General features: G+C 28.5%; 3 protein-coding genes across 3 annotated transcripts; 1 reads left to right on the forward strand and 2 right to left on the reverse strand.

The window, feature by feature from the left end:
* Positions 1–1,524: 1,524 nt before the first annotated feature.
* LOC132926336 (cytochrome P450 307a1-like) lies at positions 1,525–6,577 on the reverse strand. Its single transcript, XM_060990684.1, has 3 exons — positions 5,577–6,577; positions 2,901–3,752; positions 1,525–2,132 (listed from the first exon to the last, which is right to left on the reverse strand). Exons 1-3 carry the CDS (start codon positions 5,956–5,958, stop codon positions 1,783–1,785), a joined length of 1,584 nt encoding a protein of 527 aa, XP_060846667.1. The 5' UTR covers positions 5,959–6,577; the 3' UTR covers positions 1,525–1,782.
* Positions 6,578–14,598: 8,021 nt separating this feature from the next.
* Positions 14,599–17,787, forward strand: LOC132927320 (seipin). Its single transcript, XM_060991833.1, has 5 exons — positions 14,599–15,132; positions 16,095–16,240; positions 16,339–16,541; positions 16,622–16,853; positions 16,929–17,787. Exons 1-5 carry the CDS (start codon positions 14,909–14,911, stop codon positions 17,060–17,062), a joined length of 939 nt encoding a protein of 312 aa, XP_060847816.1. The 5' UTR covers positions 14,599–14,908; the 3' UTR covers positions 17,063–17,787.
* Positions 17,788–18,759: 972 nt separating this feature from the next.
* LOC132925035 (cathepsin B-like cysteine proteinase 6) lies at positions 18,760–21,907 on the reverse strand. Its single transcript, XM_060989466.1, has 6 exons — positions 21,890–21,907; positions 19,828–20,058; positions 19,522–19,722; positions 19,291–19,438; positions 19,063–19,173; positions 18,760–18,968 (listed from the first exon to the last, which is right to left on the reverse strand). Exons 1-6 carry the CDS (start codon positions 21,905–21,907, stop codon positions 18,760–18,762), a joined length of 918 nt encoding a protein of 305 aa, XP_060845449.1.
* Positions 21,908–25,240: the final 3,333 nt, after the last annotated feature.

Consider the following 25,240-nt stretch of genomic DNA (forward strand, 5'->3'; position numbering starts at 1 on the left):
AAGTATTTATCGATATTGTTTTACAATTCATTTTCTGGTTTAATGAAACTTGATTTAATGTTTATATTAGATAATGACAGTTTTTTTTTATAATTTTTTGATGTAAAACATCTATTATCGACGTGTCTTGGGAGTAAATCGATCCGCGACGATTCGATGCCGTCAAGATCTTTCACCGTGACCGTTCCTGTGGCCTACTGCCGTTGTTGAGTGGCGGCGGCGCTTATTAGTTATTAGTAAATGTAGCCTAAAACAACGGCGCACGGCGACAAGTGTTTCCCTTCATAACATTTTCATACGTGTGTTGTTTATTGTAAATTGTATGGTCGCCACTCGTACACACGGTATAATTACTAACTTTTTTCTAATATTTTTGTTATTGCATAAGTGTTTTATAGACAATGTTAATGATTTTACTCCATATTAATTTAAAAATATTGTGCTTCTCAACAATAAGGTTATTAAAAGTAAGATTAATACTGTGACATTTATGTGTTTGTTACGTATGTATTAGTTATATCATATATGAAATTATACTTCGTTCTTGAGCACTGGACATTAACTGATTTAAGGACAGTAATTTTCTGTCCACGTAGGTAGATACTCTGTTTAAAATTTGTGAGGTAGATACATACCTAATATTAAAACTCGATATCTCTACTTACGATATAAATATATAACCATGGTTTTGTATTACTTGGTATTGAAGATAAAAAGAATAAAATAATATATTTTTTAAGTTCAATAAAGCATGAATAAATTAGACGTACATAATGTATATAATATAGAGGTATATTACGATTAAGACATTCACTTAGGAAATAAATCTTAAATATAATTTATATTTAATTTATTAAATTTATTAACATAATATATTAAAAATATATAAAAAAAATATATATACGTAAAATAATTAACTGCACTATGTTAAGCAATTTATTTTAAAAAAATGACCGATATAAAAATACATTTTCTTTAAATTACAATTCAAATAAATATAATATTATAAAATATTACATTATTACAATATTAATATAGGCCAGTGGTCGGCAACTTTTTTTAACTTTCGGGCCACATTTTCACAAACAGCTCGTGGGCCGGACAAAAATAAAAATTTTAGATTATTAAATTATGTACTATGAAAAAAATTTTAAAACTATAAAAAAATTTCGTCATTCAAGAATTTAAAACAGACCGTATACAATAGCTACGCGGGCCGCCGGTTGCTGACCACTAATATAGGTCACGATATTTATTATTTTTTAACATTTTTTTGTATGTATACAATTATTAAATATTTTTTTTTCAAAAAGAAAATGTGAAGAAAAGAACATAAAATATCCTCAAAGTTTTAAGTAGAATTTTTATCAGTATATTGAATTTGGATAATTCATACGAAGAGAATAGAATGGTTAATTATTTTAACCTAAATTTAAAATAAAATTATATTATATAAACTATCATATCATATTACATTACATGTACCTACTAGATACAAAAAGTTCGTATGCCAAATCTAAACAGTATTCTTCAGTTTATTTAAAAAATATATACCTATTACCTATCAATATTCAATACGCTACTGAATCCTACATCAACGTGCTTAATATATTTTCAATTCCTTGCATATACGAATAAATTAAAATCAAACAGTTTTTTAAATCAGTATCTATAAATATGTACTTGGATATTAACAAAAACTTACTAATTCAATGAATAGTGATAATGAATGCCGTTTTAACCTAATGTCGATGATATATACCACACATACAACATCCGATTCTATAGAGATCCGTCGAGCGGTGTCAATATCAACGGATACGTGTCGGGTGGAAGAGCCAGCCGCGCCTCGGGTATCGCTAATTCAGTAGTGGCCTTTACTTCGTATCTCTGTAGTATGCCCGCGAGCAGTACGAGCCCGAATCCAGAAACCAGTTGCTGTCCAATGCACGTCCTTTTGCCGGTGCTGAACGGCAGAAAGTATTCCGGTTTTCGGATGCATGACTTTGCCCCGGATTTGTGATGTATGAAACGATTGGGGTCGAATACGCTAGGATTATCCCAGTACACCGGACTGGTGTTGATTTCATAGTTGTTAATGATTACACACGTGCCTTTTGATATTTTGAATCCTATACAAAAGCAACCAAAATATAAATACATATTTTATTAAAACAAAATATATAATTTATCAATGTGTAAATATTATTTAACCAACCCTGCGGACAGGCGCGTTACCAGAGTGGTGTTAAGGTGTAGTAACACACCTCCCCCATCAGCCATGGTAAACAGGTAAACTCATAGATTTACATTTTTTTTTATTAATAATAATAATATTTACATTTTTTCTCATAAACAATTATCTATTCACTTATAATGCGTTTGTACAAAAATGTATACGTAAATTTATTAATTGTATGTGTATAATTTTGTCAATTAATTTTGAATAACACCCCCCCCCTTGAAATTCCTGGCTACGCACCGCCTGCCTGTCCCCCGCAATTAGTTTTGCATCGCGATTGGTTTTAAATATTTTTCCCTATTGCCAATGTGGCATGTTAAAAATTGTTATGTTTGATAAATTATTAATTTAATCATTGCAACCATCATGAAGATCGAAACATATTTTGTCAATGATTTGCTACATTGGTGGTAAAAATTTAAAAACTGTATTATTTATTATCGATTGTAGTTTACTGTATATATAATCTCTAAATTTACTACTTTTATCTAATACTGTCTGATTTGGGTTTACCACCCATTAAAATTAAGTATAATCGGTTAGGTTAGGTACAGACTTGTTGTAGAAACCCTCACGACATCGTAAGGAATTTTCAAGTAAACCAAGATTTTAGTCTCTTCATTAAAATTCGAATTATCTAGACTATTGTTTTCCTCACCTCTGATAGTAGTGTCCTCGGTAGCCACGTGAGGCACAATGGGTGATGAAATGACACGTAGAGTCTCGAACATAGTGGCCTCGGTGTATGGCATGTCCGGTTTATCATAGAGACGTACCAAACGTTGACCACCAGTGACTTGTTCGGCCTCGTCCCGAATTGCCTGGGCCACGTGTGGCCTTGTGGCCACCATGGACAGGGTGAGCATGACCATGTTGCCGACGGCTGAATGACCACCGATAAAGTCTTCCAGTTCAAATAACACGTGGTCCATTTTGAGCCTGGGCTCCTTGCGCAAGTTTATGAGCAGAGCATCCGTAAAGTCTGTGGGTTCTTCCTCGTCATCGTGCTCGTCATCATTACCTCGGCAGCCGTTATCCATTGTAGCTGACATAGCCTTTGTGTAGCTGCTCCTCTTTGATACGATCGCATCCATCATGAAACGTCTAATGTACACCGACCATGTAGACAGCTTTCGAATGTGGCCCACGTAAAATGGCTTTAACCACGGTAAGAAGTCCATCGCGTAACCTTGGTTGATGTCCCAAAATATCTCGTCAAACGTTCGGACCATGGTCTGGAACTCTTGGTCACCGTAATCAAACTGTGTCGAACACATGAACCGTGTGAACATGTTTGCACAGGCCATCAGTAAAGGCTGTTTCACCTGCACCACACGCTCAGAACCGTGAACGGTGATAGCAGCCAACGATCTTAAAAACACTTCTAACTCATCAGACGCTATAGAGTCTAGCAGACCATAGTTGGACGAACATACTTTGGGTGAACAGTATGTTCGAGCAATCTTCCGTCTGGTCTCTTGAAGCCATGACCAATCGCACAATGCCAACGCTAAAGAAAAGACAAAAAATATATGTCGTGATTAATCAGATTTTCCAAAATTGTGATACGGATTTTACGTAAAAAATATTTGCTAACTTATCAGATAATTTACGTACCGTATCAAATTTACGGTAACTTTTATTAAAAATTGATTTATAGTGTAATTAATGTTGAATTTTGTTACAATATTATGTAAAGAAAGCAATACAAATATAAAATAAAGCAATAGCAGGTAGTCTTTAATCTCTTTAGTAAAAATAACAATTGATAATTGATAATTGTCGTTTTATTAAAATGTAGAATAACTTATTTATCAAAATAAAAAATATTTACAATAATTCTTATCTCTTTATAAGTATAAATATAAACATAATTATCAAATATTACGCTACTTATAGCGTTATTATATATAATATTACTATTAAATACTATAGAATACTATACGATTAAATAAATAAATCATCAAGTAAAAAACAAGCGGCTGAAGTTCATGTACAATATTATAATATTTAGTATTTAAAATCGATATATTGATGTTTAGTGCTAAAACGCCTAAAACAAAATACTCAAGAAGAAAAGTCCAATAACTTATAAAATTATTTTCAATAAAGTTAACTATTTAGTCTAAAATGAACATTGTTTGAACTCAAATAAATCCTTTAATAAGTAGTAAGTATTCAATTTTTTGTATACAAAATAATAAGATAGTAAATCTTTATTTTGACGTTTAATTGGTAATTTGATTAACAATTAAATCAGTAAGCGTAAATATATATATACAATATACATATATAATTATAATAAATAGTGGCGTTAGATACAGGTTTATCGAATCTAGATTCCTCCCCCCTCTCGAAATTCCGAAAAACTACGAGTGACCTGAAAACATTACAATATATTATTATACCTACAAAACCGCGAAAGGAACTAAGCTTACAAATTATTTTTATAACTTACAACATTATTGAAGAGATGTATTGTCGTCTATATATATAAACATTATAAGTTACTATTTATTTATTCATAGGCATCAGCTCATCTACAAAATATGTAAAAAAATAAAATATAACAAATGAAAAAAATTGTAATCTAAAAATAAATATAACATGGTGTATTAGTGAATAATTTAAATGGTACATAAATAACACTATTGTTCAAGTTATATAAGGAAAAATTAACAATATAAACAAAATATTATAAAATATAAAAATAAAAAATGACTTATTAATTTAATATGCACCTAATGACAATCGTACACAATCAGAAACATATAAGGTACAGTATTTTTTTTATCTTTCTTTTAAATTATTTTTTTCTTCGATTTTCATTTTGGTATTTACTTATAAGTTATAACTAATTAATCTTTCCTTTTTTTCTTATTTTTGTCTAATTCCTGATTGTTATTTAATATCTAAAGCTCAGATTCCAATGTATTTGCATTTGTGTCTTACAAGATCCTTTCCATACTACACATGTATTTCAAGTACTAGATACTCCGTGTTCTGATCGCAAAATTTGTTTGTATACTTTTGCATTTTGCTGATTCTGTACTTTTTAGGACAATTTTTGACTTTTTTTATGCATTTTTTTAATTTTATAGTACATTTATGACTTACTTCTCGTATTATGGCTGAAAAAATTGACTTGTATAAGTACTTAAAGACTAAAGTATTACATAGTACTACGTAATATAAATTATTTTCATGTTGAACTTAATATCAGGTAATATTAGGCATTTTTTGAAAGGGCATTTATATCCAAACCTTATTAATATGGTATTTCAACAACAATATCGATTTGAATTCAAAAACAGTTATATTATAATATACTCACAGTTGTTTCGGTCGCCGGCGAACAGCACGTTGTACCGGAGAAAGTCGGGCCGGCCACCGAACTTGGAACCGTTGGTGATGAGCACTTCCTTGATGGACGGATAATCGTTGACGATCACGCACGGCACCGATCCCATGGTCATGGCGTAGACGGGCCCGTACTGGCGGGCCAGCTCGGCGAACCGTCGGAACGGCCTGTCCCGGTGCCCGTCCATGGCGTGCAGAGCTCCGATGATCGGGTAAGCCGCCGGGCCGCTCAACCCGGTGGCCCGCCGACGACACGCTGACACGGCTGCCAGCACGAGGAGCAGCACAAACAGCAGTGAAGCCAGCACGACGGCGACGGTACCGACCCCGTCCACTTCCCAGTTCGCGGTGTTCATTGAAATTCTGCGCGTTTGCCGCCCGTTGGCCGGTGGTGGTTTACTGAGCGCGTCCCCGATGACTACCCCACACGACGGTGAACACGCACGCACGCATGCGCGTCAACGCGTACGCCTGAGAGTGCTGCGACCACCGTAACAGTTGGCTCAGTCTCCCACCCACAAAGGCGCTTCCTTGGGGATATTTTTTGCAATATTATCGCGACGACGGTTTGCGGATGATGTGACAGAGAAACTCGACCTCGACCGGTTGACCACTGGGGTATATTATCGTAAGCGATGCAAACGGATGCGGAAAAGCAATAAAAATAAAGTTTACAGTAAGACCTGAACCGTACAGGAAATGTCGAATGTCGCAGACGACGTAAAATGACTTCTGTGGAGCAGGAGACGGTGACGGAGATGACGACGATGGTCGATGACAAAGAGACTTCACGCTGTAGAATATTATTTAATATTTTATACGCTCGTAGATGGCAATATTATTATTTCGTATGATTATTAGATTCTTTGGCTGATGTGTTGTGAGTTTCGACGGTGCGAGAAACGAAGACGAAATCGTGCCTCGAACTTGCAGTGCAGTCAGCGATACTGGCGATGATCGGCAAAGGGTATTTATTTGTTTATCTCAAAAATGTAACGTAACATATTATCATATTATAAAGCAATTATTTTATTATACATCGCATATTCTGTAAAAATCGGTTTTGTTGAAGTCACGCGCGCGCCCGAAAAATGAAATCGCAGATCACACTATAATAACAACATAGGCGCGTGTCCGTGTTTGAACCCAGCTAAATAGGTGAAATAGCGGTTTAATTTCTTAGTATTAGGCCCCCTCTCACTCCCCCCAATGGTACCACACTATTTCGTACGCTCATTCGTTATTGTGAGTGAGAATCAAACGGGAAGAGGAAGAATATAGAAATTTAAAACGAAAATATAGTATTTGAATTGGAGAGGATGAATAGCTGAACGAAGCTCTTCTACTATTTTTACTATTTTTTTTTAATACTTGAGAGAACCCTTTATACTATTCAATTATTTTCATCTAGACTGGAAACAATGGAAACCTAAGATTTATTTTGCTAACATAATTGTTTCATTAAGAATTTATTGAATAACATATCCAAATCCAATTTGATTAAATTGACAAATTATTACTATGATAACATTGATAACAAGATTAAAATTATTCATTCAGTTTAAAAATCAATATACTCAGTTACTTAAAGACTTATACATAATATTATAAATAGAACCAATTGGGTGGACAATAATTTCGATATTCAATATGCAGATAATTCTATTGGAATATTAGCTGAAACGTTCTCATAAATTTAAAGATCTTATAATCAAATCTAATACATTTTATCTATATTATGTTATGCTTAAAACGAAGTTATAAAATGGTTCATCTAGTTTCTCTGCTTAATAATGATAGGTAATATATTATAAAATCGATGTTAAAATTTGTTTTTCCGTCCCACAATAAATTTTATGCATTTATTTTGATCATCCTTTATAATAAGGATTTTAAATTTTAAATATTTCCAAATTGAAAATTGTACTCTTCTTGAAATTTTGAAAAATACTTTTTCTTCTTTTAAACGTGTTCGGTGATAGATGATTAGAAATAATATATTGATTACACACAAAGCATATTGATAATAAATATGCAAAAATATAATATTCACTATAAATTTTTAATATTTTTTTCGTAGTGTCTGGGAAAAGATTTCTAGCTTACTAAGCAATATATCTAATAGTCCAAAAAAACATGAAAATACAATTTCCAAGCCTTAGTCTTTATCATTTATTAATTGGATCCTTAATGGCTATTATTATTATTACATATCATATAATAAACCAATTTTTTAACATTTGCAAGTTGACACTATAAACTTATAGATATAATACATTTTTTATATTTTCATTCAAATGAAATATTTCAAGAAAATAAATTTTATGAAATTTTAAAACCTTAACTATCATATACTCGTCGTAACGTTGTAATTCCATGTATACCATATTTGATATCTCCAAGCAAGGATGATAATAATAATAAACAGAATTTTATTCAGTAAATATCTTATAAAATATATCATATATGTAAGTATTTATGGACAAACTTCTCGATTTAAATTTATAAAAACTTTTTTATTTCAATTAACAAAACAAAATATTTTATTCTTGTGAAAAATATTGATTTGAATTTATCAGCACACAACTTGTGTTAAACTTTATAAAACAGTTGGGACTCAATTCGTGTATCCCTCTTTTATCACTGGGACACAACTCGTTAACTGCGAGACCGTCAGGGTCCGCGATGTTAATTATAGGTACCTGATAAGATTTACAGATTATAACGAATCACAATACCTATTTGTTTCCAAACACGATTGTCGTTTCAATACTTTTGACGAAAACCTTTTGAGAAATTTTTAAATTAATATAATTTAAATAATTCTGATTACGATAAAAAAGGGTAAATTGAAAGACACAACAAAATGTATTAAAATCACAAGCTACATTTTTTTCAAAATATTGTTAATTATTTATTATTTATCGATAAGCCGTGGCTACCATAATCTAAACTACTGACTATTTTCATTAGAATTGTATCAACATATTATGCATTATCTTTATACCCATGACAATCTTAAGTGTATAATGTATTTATTATTCATTGATTTTTAGTTGTACCTACTTAATAATATAAAGTAGATAAATATTTTATATTTATATTTTCTACCCAAAATCAGTGACTATAAAAAGTATTGAGATATGCACAATTATTTCTTATAGACACTTGAAGTTCAAATTTGTTGAAATTACATATTTAAACAAAAAATAATAGACTCAATAATTAATAATATAAATATAATAATATGGTATAAATCTATACTATTATAATAATTAAATATAAATAACATAATAAATCCAATGCTTTCAAAAAACATTAAATTAATTATATTAATATTTTCAATTTTTATTTTGGTTCTTTTTCTATAAATATCAAAAATAAAAAATTCACTCAGTCAAATTTTTAAAAATACAAGGTTCCTCATCATATTATGTTGTTTATTTACAAATCAAAAAATATCTTAAATACATATTATTATAGGTATAAATGGTATAATCCGGATCATTTTTTTACACGTTTTAAATTACATTTTTTTTTTCAAAATTGTAAAAATTTGCAAAATCATTTTGTAACTAAAAATTTATAAAATGTGTAATTTTTATAGCTAAAAAAATAAAATTTAAAACAAGGTTTCTTTTAAATTGGTTATACTATTATAACTAAAAAATTTTAAAAAATGTATAGATATAGTCTTTATACTAAAAGCCGGATAAAACATATCTTTTTTTCTTGCTTTTTCCGACTATGGTAATAAATTCTAAATTTGACTACACGAATTAATGAATTAATCGATATCAGTTTTGACAGTAATATTATATTATTATGTATACATTTTGCATGTGCTCAATATATTAAATGCTTATTAAATTTTAAGATATATGATGTCTTTAGTCTTGCAATTTATTTTTTAATTATTTCGTCGTGTTTTTTGTTCACATGTATTTAAATTTAAAAATTGGTGAATTTATTTCACGTGTATTTACGACATGACATTTATTAAACTTATTAAATTATAATATAAAACTTAACACGTGCAATAGAGACCTCCACTATACCGAGTATAAACTTAATTGACTGCCTGAATGGTCTTTTTATTCTATACTGATATTCTAGGGGATAATATAATAAGGAACAATACCTTTTTTTGTATCGATATAAATTTAAAAAAAAAACTTTTTATTAATATTCAACACAATGGATTTTGACAAGAAAAATATTAATATTTCTAATTTCTATTAGTTATTATGCATAATACATTAATATCTTATTAATATATAGTACATTCTGCATATATCTTTGGGCTCGATATTTTATTCGGCATAATTGAAAGCTTTAAGTGCATTAAATACACCCTCTAATAATTATAATAGGTGAACTATTTATAACAAATGCTAGAGTACTATTGATTTAACTATTTAAATAATATAACATTATTTATTAACATAATGAACCACTTGTACGAACTCCTTGATAAATATTTAGTTCTGCAACTTGACAAACACCACAATCAACAATTATTAACACATCAGTATAATATAATTTTATCATTCTATTTTTTAAAGGGCCACTAAGAAAACTCCTTAATGTTTCCAGAGGACTACCGCTCCTCGAACACATAAATATTGAAATATAGCGACGGTTTATGGTTACGCCTTATAGTCTACAGCCACAATACTGTAAGCAACAAAACGTACTCAACTATACGCATTAATGCATTATGATGTACGACAAAAACATGCGGGGATGATTAAATTTTAACAAGGTAGGGCATTAATGAGTTACAATGTTAAAGTTAAGGTGTTTTACATAACGAGTTACCTTTTATTTTAAAGAAAATTCTAACTTGACAAGTTGAATTGTTTTTCATGATACGCAGTTTTTAATTAATTCATTCATTTTATATATACATAATCTCACGACAAGTTAATTTTTCCCAATACATAAACAGTAAACACTAGTGAACACACAGATTAAAATATATTTTGTTTTGTACATCATACAGTTTTATATGATATATAAATAAAATAATAATTATAAATTAATAAATTATAATTTATAATGTTATATAGAATAATATTATGAGATTATGACGTGACGTATTGCAGTAAATACTAAATATTTTACTGTCAAAGTATTGAATCTTGAATACACTATTTCTGAATTTCATCTGAATTTCAATAGAGATCAAAGTAACGTATACAAAAAAATAATTAGTACAAATTTATATGAATTTCCACAGAAAATTATAATCTTACACTAACACATTAATTTAAAATCTTTTATGAATATAATATTACCAGATAACCCAGATTGACGTTTAAAGAAACGATAGTGCAATAATATTGTATTAACCTAAATAATTATTAACTTTTGTTCGCAAGTTGAAAATTATATCATTGGATAATGGATATCATTGCTTCCTTCCCGTTACCCTTTCTTTTAATAATTAACTCTTAGTTCTTATATAATATGCAAGGCTGGACATTAACGAGTTGCATTAACTTTACTAATTTGTCTGTACATTAACTTAAAATAAACTTTTATTTTTTTTATATTCTCAATAAATTAGTTAAATTAAAATTTCAATAGAAAAAACCATGGTTAAATATTATTTGAATTTTTTGGCTGCAATATTGAATAATATAAAATTAATTTAATGCATGAGGAACTTTATACTAAACTTTCAAGCCTTAAATATAATAGTTGTACAATTAAAACATTTTCAACGGCAGCAAATTTTCGTGATTTTAACGAAATTTATAAAAATATGAGTTTCAAAAGTTTATAAAAATAAATTGTGCATAGCTATGTATTTTAAATATTTATATACATATTTGTATAAGAACAACTTATGAGGAACTTTGTATTATATTTTCAAGCATTTTGACCCAGTGTAAAATGTTAATCGAATTCAAAAAAGAAAAATTTGAGAATTTGAGAATTGAGAATGTACATAAATAGCTATAAAAGAATTAATAATTATTGAAAATTGTATTATACATAAAAAAAATTATCGCAAAAACAAGTGGTGGACATTTCAAATATCTATACGTTTATTTATTTTTGAACTACAACAATATATCAAATATTGTCTGAGAGAAATTACCATTTTACTTGTGAATATCTAATAAAAAATTTTTAATTTCAAATGCTCATAAAAAAGAAAAATGACTTTCTAGTAATTTTTATTTTATTTTAGGTAGAACAACTTATAAGCACTTGTATTCAATTTTCAAATCTATGGTATAAAAATAAAAAGTTTTATCGAGATTTTATAAATTCCAACATTTATAAAAAAATATTATGCCTATATATTTCACTACTTTTTAATTAATAAATCGATAACTTATGAGTAACGTTTTATAATTTTTTTACTTTTGACGTAGTAACAACTTTTTTGCTGATATTTATAAAAAAAAAGTTTTAAATATCTGTAGAAATGTCCAAAAGAATACAAATATTAAACGTATTTTTATACATATATTATAATACATTTATTATATATATATGAAATGCGGATTTAAATATTACGTGAAAACTTCAAGTATCTACGATTATTTGTTTTTGAGTTACACGCATAAATCCATTTGGTCAACACTAATTATGCGTAAAAATTCCTACTCTTTCTTAATTTTAGATTCTGAACGGAGTAATGAATGTATTGATTTTACAATGATGTGTGTTTTTTTTTTTTTTTGTGTCTGTCATCACTTTTTGGAGTAGTAATAATGCTTTGATTTTTGACTTCAGCCCCTCTTTGAAAAGGAAAATTCATCTAGTTGGTACTTTAGGGGATTTCCAATAGTTTTCAAAAGCGTCGGGAAAAACCCTGAAAAAATTACGGAAAAACGGGAATTTTTACGCATAACCACTTTTTGACAAAATCAAATTTTTGATTTTGCTGTAACTCAAAAACGAATCATTGTAAATACTTGAAATTTTCACCAAATGTTAATATTATGATTATCTATTTACGATTAAATTTTCAAAATATTTAGAATTTTTTTATGCTACTTATAGACAATTGACATTTTCGACTTTTTAAAGTTTTTTTTCTTAAAATGCCGATAAAAAAAATTTGGCTATCCAAAAAATCTTTAAAATTTAATACAAGGTTTAAGTTGAACTTATCGTAGTAAAAAAAAAATCAAAAATCTTTGGTCACAATTTTTATTTATAAACAATTAAAGTTCAAATATTTACGAAATATATCAAAATCGCGAAAATTTGCAAGGAATTTTGAAGTTGAAAATTCATAAAATTATTGTGATTTATACTTAAGGTTCAAAAATCCAATACAAGGTTATCAATAAGTTTTCCTTTAAGTAATTGTAAAAAAAAATTCCAGCGTCAATATAGAAAACATTTTATGAGCATATGAAATTTAATTTTTTACGAAATCGCGTAAAATAACGATATATTACAATATTTAAATATAAGTAATAATAATATAATATATCCAACTAATTATCATTGACTGACAAATCATCTCCGTTCAGAATCGTTTTTCGTATACAATGATACCCGTCATTGCATTCAAATTTAACACATCCACACGACCAGTGACCTACTCTCCATCTCTACTATACAGCAGAGCGATACCCACTTGCCCACTTTTTTTTCTTTTTGTTTTCCCCGAATTTATTGAAAAGTATACTAACATTTTTTTATTTTTGACCCCTCATAATATCAAGTATCAACTAAAAAATCTAATATGCTATTCGGTATTTGTAAACTACTCCCAAAGTTGAAAATTGAAGTATTTTTCTACCTCCAAAAAGTGATGGCAGACACGTCATAAAATCAATACATTCATTGTTCGCTTAGTATCTATGTAAAATATCTAGGTTATATACTGTACTGAAAAGTTTTATTCTTTCGCCAAATTGTCACCGCTCAATCGTCACAAATTTCTTAATTATTTACATATTCAATTTTTATTCCTTCTTCAATAACAACTTTTACATAGTTAAACTGAAGATTTCAATCGATGACCCTGATATCTTAAAATTGTTGTTTATATCGTTCGAAAAAAGTTTAAATGTTAAATACAATTTAAATAACGATCTATAAATATCTACGTAAAAAGTTTCATCATTAAGCTATTACTTACGCTTTCAGTTTTCAGATGATTTATCGCCATACATCTAATTTTATTATACTTATCTTTATACAATATATATATAATTTTTTCGAGTAAACCTTTTAACTTCTCATTAAATTAATTGCAATACAGTGCTTATTCGCGGTTTAATATATACATATATTAACACTTTGTAGTAGGTTCATTAGCGAGAAACGGTCAAATTAAAACAATAAAATAATTGACATTGATTATATATACATTAAATATAAGTATATTTAATCAATATGTAATTGATGTAATTATTATAATACATTTATCGTATGACAATTTTGTATGATACCGAAATAACTGCAGCATACCCAATTGAGTATAAACAAATATTTGTTTAAAAAATAATATTTTAATAATTTATTATTGTTATGTACCTACAGAACACAGACCAGTATTACGCGCGGGCTACAGGTGTTTAAATTAAAAACGATAATATTTTCGATAACACTATTTATAGTACTATTTGAATTTTGAATTTTTTCCAATTCAAACACTCGGTACCTACTTGACGTTGAACGCCTAAAATAGTATTGGCTGGACGTACCTGCGGCGATATTATATATATATTATATAATTAATTATTCGACGATGGTATTTCACGTCTTATCGTAAACGATGATTGTTATGCGGTGCAAAGTGCGGACTTCCTTTACGCAGATTAAAATAATAATATATTCATTAACATTTAACTGTGTTGTGTTGTCTCATTGCTATCGTTTAACGTTTTGATCTGTACCGTTTAACCTTAATTATCGCGCCGTCTATCGCGCGTTAACGCACACACACTAGCGCGGAAGTCGTTATCTCCGACGCTGCTGCCGCCGAACCGTTATCAATTTTGTTTTTTTCAAACCTGTCACTTTTCATAATATTTTAGTTCGAACTCGAAATGTTCGACGAATAGTATTCTTTATCGTCGATCGTCGTTATTATTTATTACCCGAAATCGTTTAACGCCAACCAGCCACGATAAATCATGTAGACTCCAAAACATAACAATAAATAACCATATTATTACAATATATTATAATTATATAGTGCGCGTGGTGTGAACGCGCGCTAGACTGCGTACAACTTGTTGCTGGTTTTTTTTTTTTTTCACGTATTCCGATTATAAGTCATAACCGAAAGGTACGGTGTTATAGATTACAGACGCATCGGAAACGATGAAAATGTTTGGATTAAAGAGAATCGTCGACGAGAAGGTCGACAAAACCGTCGATATGGCCTCAGACATTGTTAACTGTTTGCTAGACACGTCGTATAAAGGTGGATTGTTCTCGATGATTATTGTTACCATCGTCTGGGTGTCTATATTTTTGTATATAGCTTTCTATTATGCGTACATGCCGTCTCTAATGTTCAGCCGCCCGGTTCACATGCAATTCAAGTGAGTATCCAACTTATAAAAAATGTAGTCTGTCCTCTCCGATTGTGTGATTTGCATACTCTTTATTGGCTCTGTATACTTTTCGACGTTGATGTGAATCGAAATCGCTCGAGTAGAAAATAAAACATGGTGCTCAAAGTGACAAAATCATCCAAACACGGTGTAGGGATAGGAATAAATTCCCCGGCGACACAAAATTTAATGTCTATAATATCAATTATTCACCGTTATCGAACAACTGTGACCCGTTTACGAATAAAGGCTGGTCAGTTTAAACTATCAAATAGATATCCAAAATCTGAATAAAATAAAGTTGTATTGATTTGTAACTTGTGAGAGTCAAGTCACTATGGACTTTTAATGATAATAGTTAATAATAATTATATCAAACGTTTTTATGTTACTAATGATAGTAAACAAATTAATTTAAAACGCATAATAATTATTTTAATTTCTATAGTAATAACAATTATATTTGTATATTCATTATAACTTATACTTGAGGCTTTAAATTGGTATTATAATTGGTAATACAATATAAATGGATCTGCTCGATGTCTAATTGTAGGTAACATAAGTGAAAATTAATAATTTAAAAAGAAATGTATCAATTAAAGAATATTACCAATATGTGACTGCTGTGTTTATATGAAATATTAAATATAAAACTTTTAACATCAAAAGTTTTGTCTTGGAACACAATAGAAAACCACTGTTATTAAATATCAAACACAATCTTTAGAATTAAGTAGGTATGCTTATAATACTTGAATATTTTTGAAGTAGATTATACAAAATTCTAAATAAAAACATGTATAATAGATATTGTATTATAAAATACAATATAAAATTATTGTATAATATATTATAAATTATTAACATGTATGTACAATAGTTAAAAATGTAATTACATTTGTATAAGATTTAGATTTGAAATAATTTTTGTAACGTTTTGATTACAGATCATGTTATAGCAACAAAGGTTTATGTGATTATCCATCAGCACATGTGCAGTTAACCAAAAACCATCAAATGTTAATGATTGGTCAAAAATACAAAATGACTGTTTTTGTTGAGCTACCAGAATCGCCAGTTAATGAAGATATCGGTGAGTTGTTTGTAAAAACTTCAGTTTTGTAAATACTCTTTCATATTCTTCCCCTTGTCACTATACAATTATTAAATGTTGGCTTAATTTTATTTTAGGAATGTTTATGCTTTGTGTCCGTTTGGGTGACAAATATGGTTATCTTATATCGTCTTCCTGTCGATCCAGTAGATTAAGGTACAAAAGCAAACTGTATCGTATTATTCATACATTGTTCATGATACCATTTTACCTGACAGGATTATCCTCGGAAAAACAATTAATCCAGTTAGAAATGTATACAGATTTTGAAGAAGACCAAGTATTTATATACCTACATTTTGTTGGGCATAGTTTTGTATTAATATTTTATTATAATATATGATATATTTTATCTATTAGTTACATCCAGTTACAGACATTTACTTTGAGATGTTAAATCATGATATTCAAATTTATTCTGTCAAGTTAAATATTATTGCTAACTTGGGCGGTTTACGTTACCTTATGTTTCACTGGCCGATAACGTCTGCTTGTCTAGGAATTGGATCAAATCTCCTTTTTGTATTTTTTGTGTTTTCAATGTCATGGCGGCATATATATGGATCTGAAGTGTATAAAAATGAATCAAATGGTAAATAATTAATAATTTTAAAATAATTTTGTTATTATTCATTATTTAGTATTTTTAATTTATATTTATTTGCAGATTTTTTGGATCGCTCTGAACATTTGAATGAATTTGACTCCGAGGACGAATCTGAAGAATCAGATGATTTGTGTAAAAAAGGTTTTCTCCCTTATAAATTTTCATCTTCCCGCCTAATGATTCCTGAGCAATAATTAATTGTCTTATTTTTAATTAAAAATATTTTGATTTTCACAACTAGATTATGGTACAATTTTATAACTGATAGGTTAGGAAAATTCTTTTATTGTACTTATAATACTTTTGTAATCTTTGTTTTGGTTTTGAAACTGATGGGTACTAGAAAAATTAGAGTATAGAGTATAGACTATTAAACTATTTCTGTGGTGCTTTTATTTAGTGTTTTATGTTATACCTAAGATTAGAATGTTTACTATTTAATATTATTCCTTTCTTTATTTTGTTTTAATTGGTTATTTTTTAATAGTTATATTTTTTTTAGATTTATACGCCATTGTAGTTACCAAATTGTTAAAATACTTATATAATTTATATTCTGAATGGTTTATTATTTAAATTGTTTTATGTACCAATATAAAAAAAATTGAGTACCAGTCACTTTATCATAATTTTAATTTAAAAATGAATGTATTTTTTACAATTTATACCGTGCAACATAAAACTTATATTATATGAATTCATATTATTTTTAATTGTACGAATAAAACATTGAATTAATTTTTCAAATGTTATTCATAAATTATTTTATATTATTGTTAACCAAATGCTCCAGTGCTCATAAGTTCATATATTTGCATACCAACTTTACTGAGTCATATATTTAAAGCTATATGAAATTAAGATAGGTATCTTTTACAAATTATGTTTTACAAAAAATACAGGTTTTTTATTAATTTTATATGTTTAATTATTTAAGTATTTTTGAGAAAACCTTGTTTTAAAATAAATATATTAAAGTTCTCAAGTGCTTCCATTATATTCTATTAAATTCGGTTTTAAAAATATAATATCATTTTTATTTGTCCATTTTGACACTACAACTCAACTCGATTACTGATGCTCAAAAATAAGACAAGTTATTGTCAATGGAAAAAAAAAAATTACAAAAATAAACATAACTATTTTATATTGTACATTGGTATATACTATATAGATTGATTACTTGCAATTTACAGTTTCTGAGCTATATAAAATTGTAATTGGATGAATATTTGAATCGCCTAATATTTACACTAATTCATGGACATTGTCAAAGTTGTGTATTAACTACTTGACGATTTTCATAAATATTATGTCGTACAGTCATATACACCTATTTTAATAGAAAAGCCTTATTTTATATTGATTTCTATTCTTTTTAGTAGGCATGGGCACTTAATAATTAATATATTGACAGATCTTTTATAACGTGTTAGGGCACGGTATGCATGATATTTTTTTTAATTATTTCCCTTTTTTTTTTATGGAAATATTCTAAGTTCTGCTTTAAACGAATTGGAAACTGTCCGTTATAAAGTAGTTAAACATAATAGTTAATACAACAGTCGGCGAGCACAAGTGGTTGTGTATTTTTCTGCATAGAGTAAAAGTAAAATAGGTAAATGATCATTATGTGCAACACCGATTATAATATGCATTATTTAATTTATTTATGTATTAATAGGTGCATGATTAACTGTGATTGTTTGGCACTGCTAAAATATTAAAATAACATTGTTTGTAAAATTAACAATAACGAGTACCTAGGTAATAAAGGACGAATAAATATTTATTTCAAGTACAGCCGAATTATTAGCTTGTAAGTATCTAGTTGAATGATTAAAATAAGTTGGTTTAAACAATAAAAAAAACATTAGTATAATATAGCATGTTAGGCATAAGGTACACCTCCGGTAGTTGAATTGTCGATTCCGCATTCATTTGTGCCCCTTCGTATTTTGAAAAGCCCATTCTGTCCCCACTCATGGCCCCATGAGTTCACCATTAACCAATAGTCTACACCATCTTCGACTCCCCAGCCAATTAACTTAACAGAATGGCCTGATAATAATGTCGCGTTCTCAGTTTTTGAGTAAACACCTGTTGGCAGATGACAGATAAATGTCGTAAAATTCATTAAATCGTATAATATTAATATTATAAAATACATGAATGTCTGTGTTTATAAACTAACCACTTTTGTAGTGCAAAAAATCGTCGTATACCAAGAACGATGCTTCGACTGGCCCGTAAGTTAGTACGTCATTTTGAATAGCGCCGAATGAAAGGTAATACGCGTCTTTAGCTGTAATATTCAGTTATAATGTATAATATTATACGAATAATAAAGAACGTCACAATACTCGTAAATGTCAATCGCATCAGAAAACTATCATTATTATTAGCTACGCTGTAGACTTACTCTTCACGTGATCACTGTTATAATCGATCGTTTTGTTGCCGTAACACTTTTTGATGCATTTATGATTCTTTTCTCTTGGAAGGCTGTCACACGAGCCTTCTATTTTTGTATGGTGATGACAAGGTGCAACTTGGTACGGTTGACATCCCTATACAATGCGATAAGTATAAAAAAAAAATACCGAACGTTCTATATTATCTATAATATACTTTAATCGATTATATAAATTACTTCGGCTGAATTGTAGTCGCCGCCGGACACCAAGCCGTGACTTCTGAAATATAACCAAGCTCGGATCGGGAGGCCTCCATTGCATCCGTAACCGCAATTGCGACAGCAGAACGTTAGCTCTTCGGTGGACACGAGTTGATTGTATTTTCCTTTTGACGCTATACACAGTCTGTCCGAAAATGCCCCGGTGGTGCCAAAAGCCTGTCGAGGATCGATGGTTAGTAGGACTATTTTATTTAAAATGCACTTGCTTTAATTTTTACAGGTATACGGTGTTTTCAGCAAATTATCGCGCGGTATATTTACCCAACAAGAACCACAGTTTCCTTGATCGCGGACTGTGCCTATCGTTTTGCAGTGGCGCCAGTATTTTCTCGCGTCAAATTTCTTGGGCGTTCTGAAGTACCACCTGGGGTACATGGGATCATAGGTTTTTTCAGGACCAAGAATTGATTTACCATTAGTTCTAACTCCTTTAGAACCAAACAAGTTAAAAATTACTTCTTTTGGCGTATTCGGATCAAAATTTTCACCAGCCTGTAATGAGATATTATGGTTTAGCTAGTTCTCTAACTCCAGAGGGCAGAGATTTTCTGAAAATGAAATTCCAAGGCAAGTGAAAACTCAGAAAATTGGTAACTGATGGCTATAATCTTTTTTTTTAACATAACATTTTGAATTTTGAATTTTGATTATTGAATTATTATAAAAAATGAAATACCTATTTTTCAAAAAACCAATGTTTTATGTACTTACCTATTAATGAGGACAATTAGTTAGGTACTATTAATTAAATTGTGTATAATTATATTTATTTATGTTTATTGTACATCATATTATATTACAATATTGCTATACCAATATTTTTTTAAGGTAATGTTCATTATTAATAATTATTAATAATTATGGTGTAAACTGTATGTGGTTTTATTTTATTTTTTTATTAATAATGTGTACTACGCTATACCCTATACAATATTTAAATTAATTTATCTATAAACCTATTTATACTTATTTTATTAATCAGTATATTTTTGGTTGAATAAACACTTGCTTAAACAAACTACATTTTAGGTCGACTCACTAAACGATCTATATGTGCCGTTTTTACGATGTAGCAAGTTTAGTCACGGAGTACAAATATTAGACAACAATTTATTATCAATATCCAATCACTCAATTTTATATAGTTTTTTTTTTAATTATTTTAGATATTTTATTATTTCTTAATTTATAATAGTTCATAAAAAAATTAATGTGTGGAAATTATTCATTTGTTTGTAGATATACAAAAAAGTGCACCTGATAGTCGTAACTGACAAAATACAAATAATGAGATATCGAATTCAATAATTTAAGTATTCGCAATATGCTTAATGTCACAGTAGTAAAGATGTTTATTGCTTATGGTTGAAAAACATAGGTTAATTAATTTGTCAACTAATATAATAATATTATGTATTTACGTTGGAGATAAAGGTATATAATAATTATTGCAAGCTGCAAGGTAATATAATGTGAATTGTGTATCATTAAAATATTAAAGCCTAAAGGCCGATTATAATTATAATTCAAAAATATTATTTTAGTTAATTTTTGTATCAATCCCATATTATTCAAAGTGAAAAATAAACACAAAAATAGATCACTTTTTACTTTACAGATAAAAGGAAGATATATGATTTGCAATTACAATTCAGACACATATAAATGCTACTTTCCGTATGAATTCAAAAAGGTCGATCAATATTTTATGAATTGCCTTTTGGTCATATTATTCAAGGTCATTGGCGTAATTCCGTTAAATTTTAGCAGAGGAAAACAGGCATTGAATCAAGGCATTACACATGGGCTGCTAAGTAAATTGAGTCCGCGTTAATTTTTGTTCATTTTGAAAGCGGTAAGTTGAGTCCCGGGTATAAAAAGGTAATTGGTTAGTTGGGTCCCGGCTATAAGCCATCGGCGCAACTACGTCTAAAATATTAAAATTTTTATATTTATTATTTAATATTTATACAATTTACTTTTAAATAATTCAGTTACAATAATACGTCATGTTGCATATAGTAGTACTGGTACACCGGCCAGACCTATTAATTCTACGCATCATGTTAGTGTGTGTGTGTGTGTAGACAGCTATTCTTATCGTGGATTTTATTACACTGGGCACTGGCCGTAGTTTTTTTAAACATTTTTGAAATGAAAATAATGGCTAGTGAAAAATGTGTATTAACATTTTTTTGATTATTTATACCATATATTATTTATTTAGAACCTGGTATTATAAAAACCACATATATTTAAATTTATAAATTTTTCTTCCGGGACTCAACTTACCTACTACCTTTTTTTTCGGGACCAAATTTACCAATCCCGTGGGCTGCATACTTCCTTCGTCCCCCCAAAAAGTATATATTTTTCAACAGGTAGACTAATACTTAGATTAGAATAAATGTACACCCTAATATTTTCAAATATTCTTATGAACTATAATTTTGATTAAATATGATAACTGGTGTACAATATAATAATATATTTTTAGATACATTTGTACGTTAATGCATTATTGATATCTACAATCTACAATATAACAGTGTGTGTAGTATCAAACGGTTGATTTTAGAATAACTGTGTGGAATTAGTGTATAAAAATGTGTGGATTTGAACGACGACCTTTTTTTTGAAAGTTAATATTAACGGTTCAATTTTAAAACAAATAAATGTTGTAGGTGGCAAAAAATACAACATTTTGGATTGGAAAATGAGCATAAAATAAATAAGAAATCGGTTTATTCTTAGAAATTGTTCTGTACTGCCGGCATTCCGGCAAAATGTTTAGAATTTACTGACTATATATTAGAAAATTATGTATCTGAAATATTTCCTCCAAGTATGTGGGTACAATGTTCGTCTTGTGTACAACCATTAAATACATATAGTGTATATATATATATATATAAATTATTTATATTATATATTTATATATACTCTAAGTCTATATTATAATCAATGGTACAGCGAACACATGAGAAGCATTTCATTTTAAATTCAACTCATCTTTTTACTCAAGTCATCCAAATGTATTATATAGGTACATCAAATATCAATATATAAATGTTTTGAAATCATTTAAAATTAATATTTGTGCACTTTATAGCATAAGTACAGTGTATACACCCAAAAAAGACTATAAAACAAAAAATTACCAAAAAATTTACTATATTTAAGTAAACAATTAAAAAATTTAAAGAAAAATAAATTCCGCTTATATAGGTATAGTAAGTACCTATATTTCAAAAATGTTTCACTCAAATTTCAGCCAACGTTATTTTAATAAAGTAATTAATAATTGTTGGTAGTGCAATAGTTTTTCTACACATGTATTTAACATTTTTAACCTTATAAAATAAATTTTAGAACTTTTTCAGTTTACTCTTTATATTGTTGTTATTAAAAATGCATTTAATTAATTCAATTATATTTATATTATATTATATTATATTATTTTAATAACATAGTTAATAGTTATACGTAATGGTGAAAAGTTTTGAATTCGCGATTAATATTTTTTGTATTTCAATATATTAAAATTAATAACTAATAATAATAATAACCGAAAGTGTCAAAGGAAAAATCGTTATTTTGAATTAATAATTAATTTTCGTTAAAATTAGAGAGTACTTTAACAAATATAAATTCAATAATTTACAAGCATACGGAGAACTTTGTACTGAATTTTCAACTTTTTTGACGATATGTTGTAAGTTTACAATCCACTTGATGTTATTACAGTTGGTTATCATAGGTTATAAACTTATGGTCTATTATAAATTTATAACTATAGCTATAACTATTCGCAAAACATCACAATATATAAGTACATATTATATTATAAGACCGTCATGTTATTTACTGTCGATATTTTTGATATTAAATTAAATTAATTATTTAGAACATTTATATTTATATTAGTATATATATCTATGTATAAACATAAAATATTTTATTCTAATTAATCACGAGCTTGTTATTTTAAATAAAAAACATCAACTAATTAAAAATTCTGTTTACTTGTATTATTAGGTATACCGCCGTATACCTAGCACATACAATTAATCAAATGTTACTATACTGTATCTATTGTAATATATACTCTGACTTAACAAAAATAAAAATATAATATTGGCGTACAATTGAAAATATTAAAAAATTATTTTTTTATATTCTGCAACGCTGTCGTACGATTCCATACAATATATGTACGTTCTGTAACTCTGAAATCTAGAGTCTGCAGTGCCGTATACCGAAAATTAGTATAATTAATAATTATTTTAGATGTTAACGTATTGTATATATTATGCACAATTAATTATGATTATTAATTACAAATATTATGATAATACTTACCGTCCATGTCTTAGCGACACTGTTTATTTTATGAATATATTCGCGTGATAAAAAATTTGTTTTTTCTCGTTGTTCGGTTAAGTAAGCTCCGAGCAAAATTACGGACAACAAAAAATATATAATCATTGCCATGATGAAAAAAAAAAATATACAATTATTAATTTACGCACAAATTTTCAAAAGAACAACCGTATATCATATAGTTTATAAGTTGACTGCACAACTAAAGTAGGCAATGAAGACCAGATGAACGGTTCTTACCTTATAAACCGAAATGTTCCCGTCTTGATGTAGGTACTATAGGTAGTGCTGTTCGATTATTTCGATTGTTGTCAATAAACCGATTGTTAATCGGGATTCAATTAATCGAATATTAATATCGTCTAATCGATGTATTTAATATAATATATAAATATGTGTATCCTAGCTGTTGAAAGCGTTCAAAATTATTTTGTAAAGAATACAATTTAATATAATACTCTACATAATGGAAAATTAGAAAAGCTTCTTCTCTTACAAACAATTCGAGCACTTGCACAGTCGTACTTTGTTATTAGTTATTACTATTGTTTCTAATATTATGTACGATAATCGATCGTTTTTTATTTTTTAATACGATTCTTTAAATTTAGCAAGTAATAGCCTATAAAGTCATTAAATATTTTATCAGTATTTGTACGAAATGGTTTTTTTTGTAACAGCAATCACTAGAAACTTTTTTATTATAGTTTTAAGTATTTTCTGATTATGTGTATATATAAGGTGGTTCAAATCACGGTGGCGGATCCAGTGGAAGGGGGGGTATTATAAGGTATTATGTATAATATTATACAAGAACACTTTTTAAATTTTTGAAATATTTTACTCTTTTTGAGCTTTTATGGTTTTATTATCATGAGTGAGGGATTTTCCAAAAATTTCGCACTAAATATTCGCGCAAAAAAATGTTGAAAACAATTAGTTTTTCATGGGAGAGCTGTAGAAACGTTTCCACACTCCCTCATACTGTTTTCCTTTGAAAATAAATCCGTATAAATTCTGATTTTCATCATACAAATTCAATGAAATTTCATTCTAAATATTTATGAAAAAACATTTGAAAACAATTTTATGGGGGAGGGGGTGAGGGCTGGAGAAACGTACGTCTCTTTTGCTCAGTCTTATCTATGGTCGAGGAATTCGGTTCTTCCGTCACGCCTCTATATAGGTCGATACTTTTAACGATTGATATATCGTGTTTGTTCGGTTGTCACAGCCAACGTATACACTGGATGAACGTTTTCGACAGTCGTCAACAATTGTCCAATCACTT

This window comes from Rhopalosiphum padi, chromosome 3, assembly GCF_020882245.1.
Source record: "Rhopalosiphum padi isolate XX-2018 chromosome 3, ASM2088224v1, whole genome shotgun sequence".
In the NCBI taxonomy this organism is placed as follows: domain Eukaryota; kingdom Metazoa; phylum Arthropoda; class Insecta; order Hemiptera; family Aphididae; genus Rhopalosiphum; species Rhopalosiphum padi.

What these genes read in the sequence shown, in the direction of transcription:
- LOC132926336 (XM_060990684.1), bottom strand. Translation starts at nt 5,958, where the DNA reads ATGAACACCGCGAACTGGGAAGTGGACGGGGTCGGTACCGTCGCCGTC. An exon ending in CGCCGGCGACCGAAACAACT is followed by an intron (nt 3,753 to 5,576) that starts GTGAGTATATTA and finishes TCTTTTCTTTAG; the next exon opens with CGTTGGCATTGTGCGATTGG. An exon ending in CGAGGACACTACTATCAGAG is followed by an intron (nt 2,133 to 2,900) that starts GTGAGGAAAACA and finishes GCTTTTGTATAG; the next exon opens with GATTCAAAATATCAAAAGGC.
- LOC132925035 (XM_060989466.1), bottom strand. An exon ending in GAAACTGTGGTTCTTGTTGG is followed by an intron (nt 19,723 to 19,827) that starts GTAAATATACCG and finishes GATCCTCGACAG; the next exon opens with GCTTTTGGCACCACCGGGGC. An exon ending in GCGACTACAATTCAGCCGAA is followed by an intron (nt 19,439 to 19,521) that starts GTAATTTATATA and finishes CGCATTGTATAG; the next exon opens with GGATGTCAACCGTACCAAGT.
- LOC132927320 (XM_060991833.1), top strand. Translation starts at nt 14,909, where the DNA reads ATGAAAATGTTTGGATTAAAGAGAATCGTCGACGAGAAGGTCGACAAA. An exon ending in CAGATTTTGAAGAAGACCAA is followed by an intron (nt 16,542 to 16,621) that starts GTATTTATATAC and finishes TTTATCTATTAG; the next exon opens with TTACATCCAGTTACAGACAT. An exon ending in GTATAAAAATGAATCAAATG is followed by an intron (nt 16,854 to 16,928) that starts GTAAATAATTAA and finishes ATTTATTTGCAG; the next exon opens with ATTTTTTGGATCGCTCTGAA.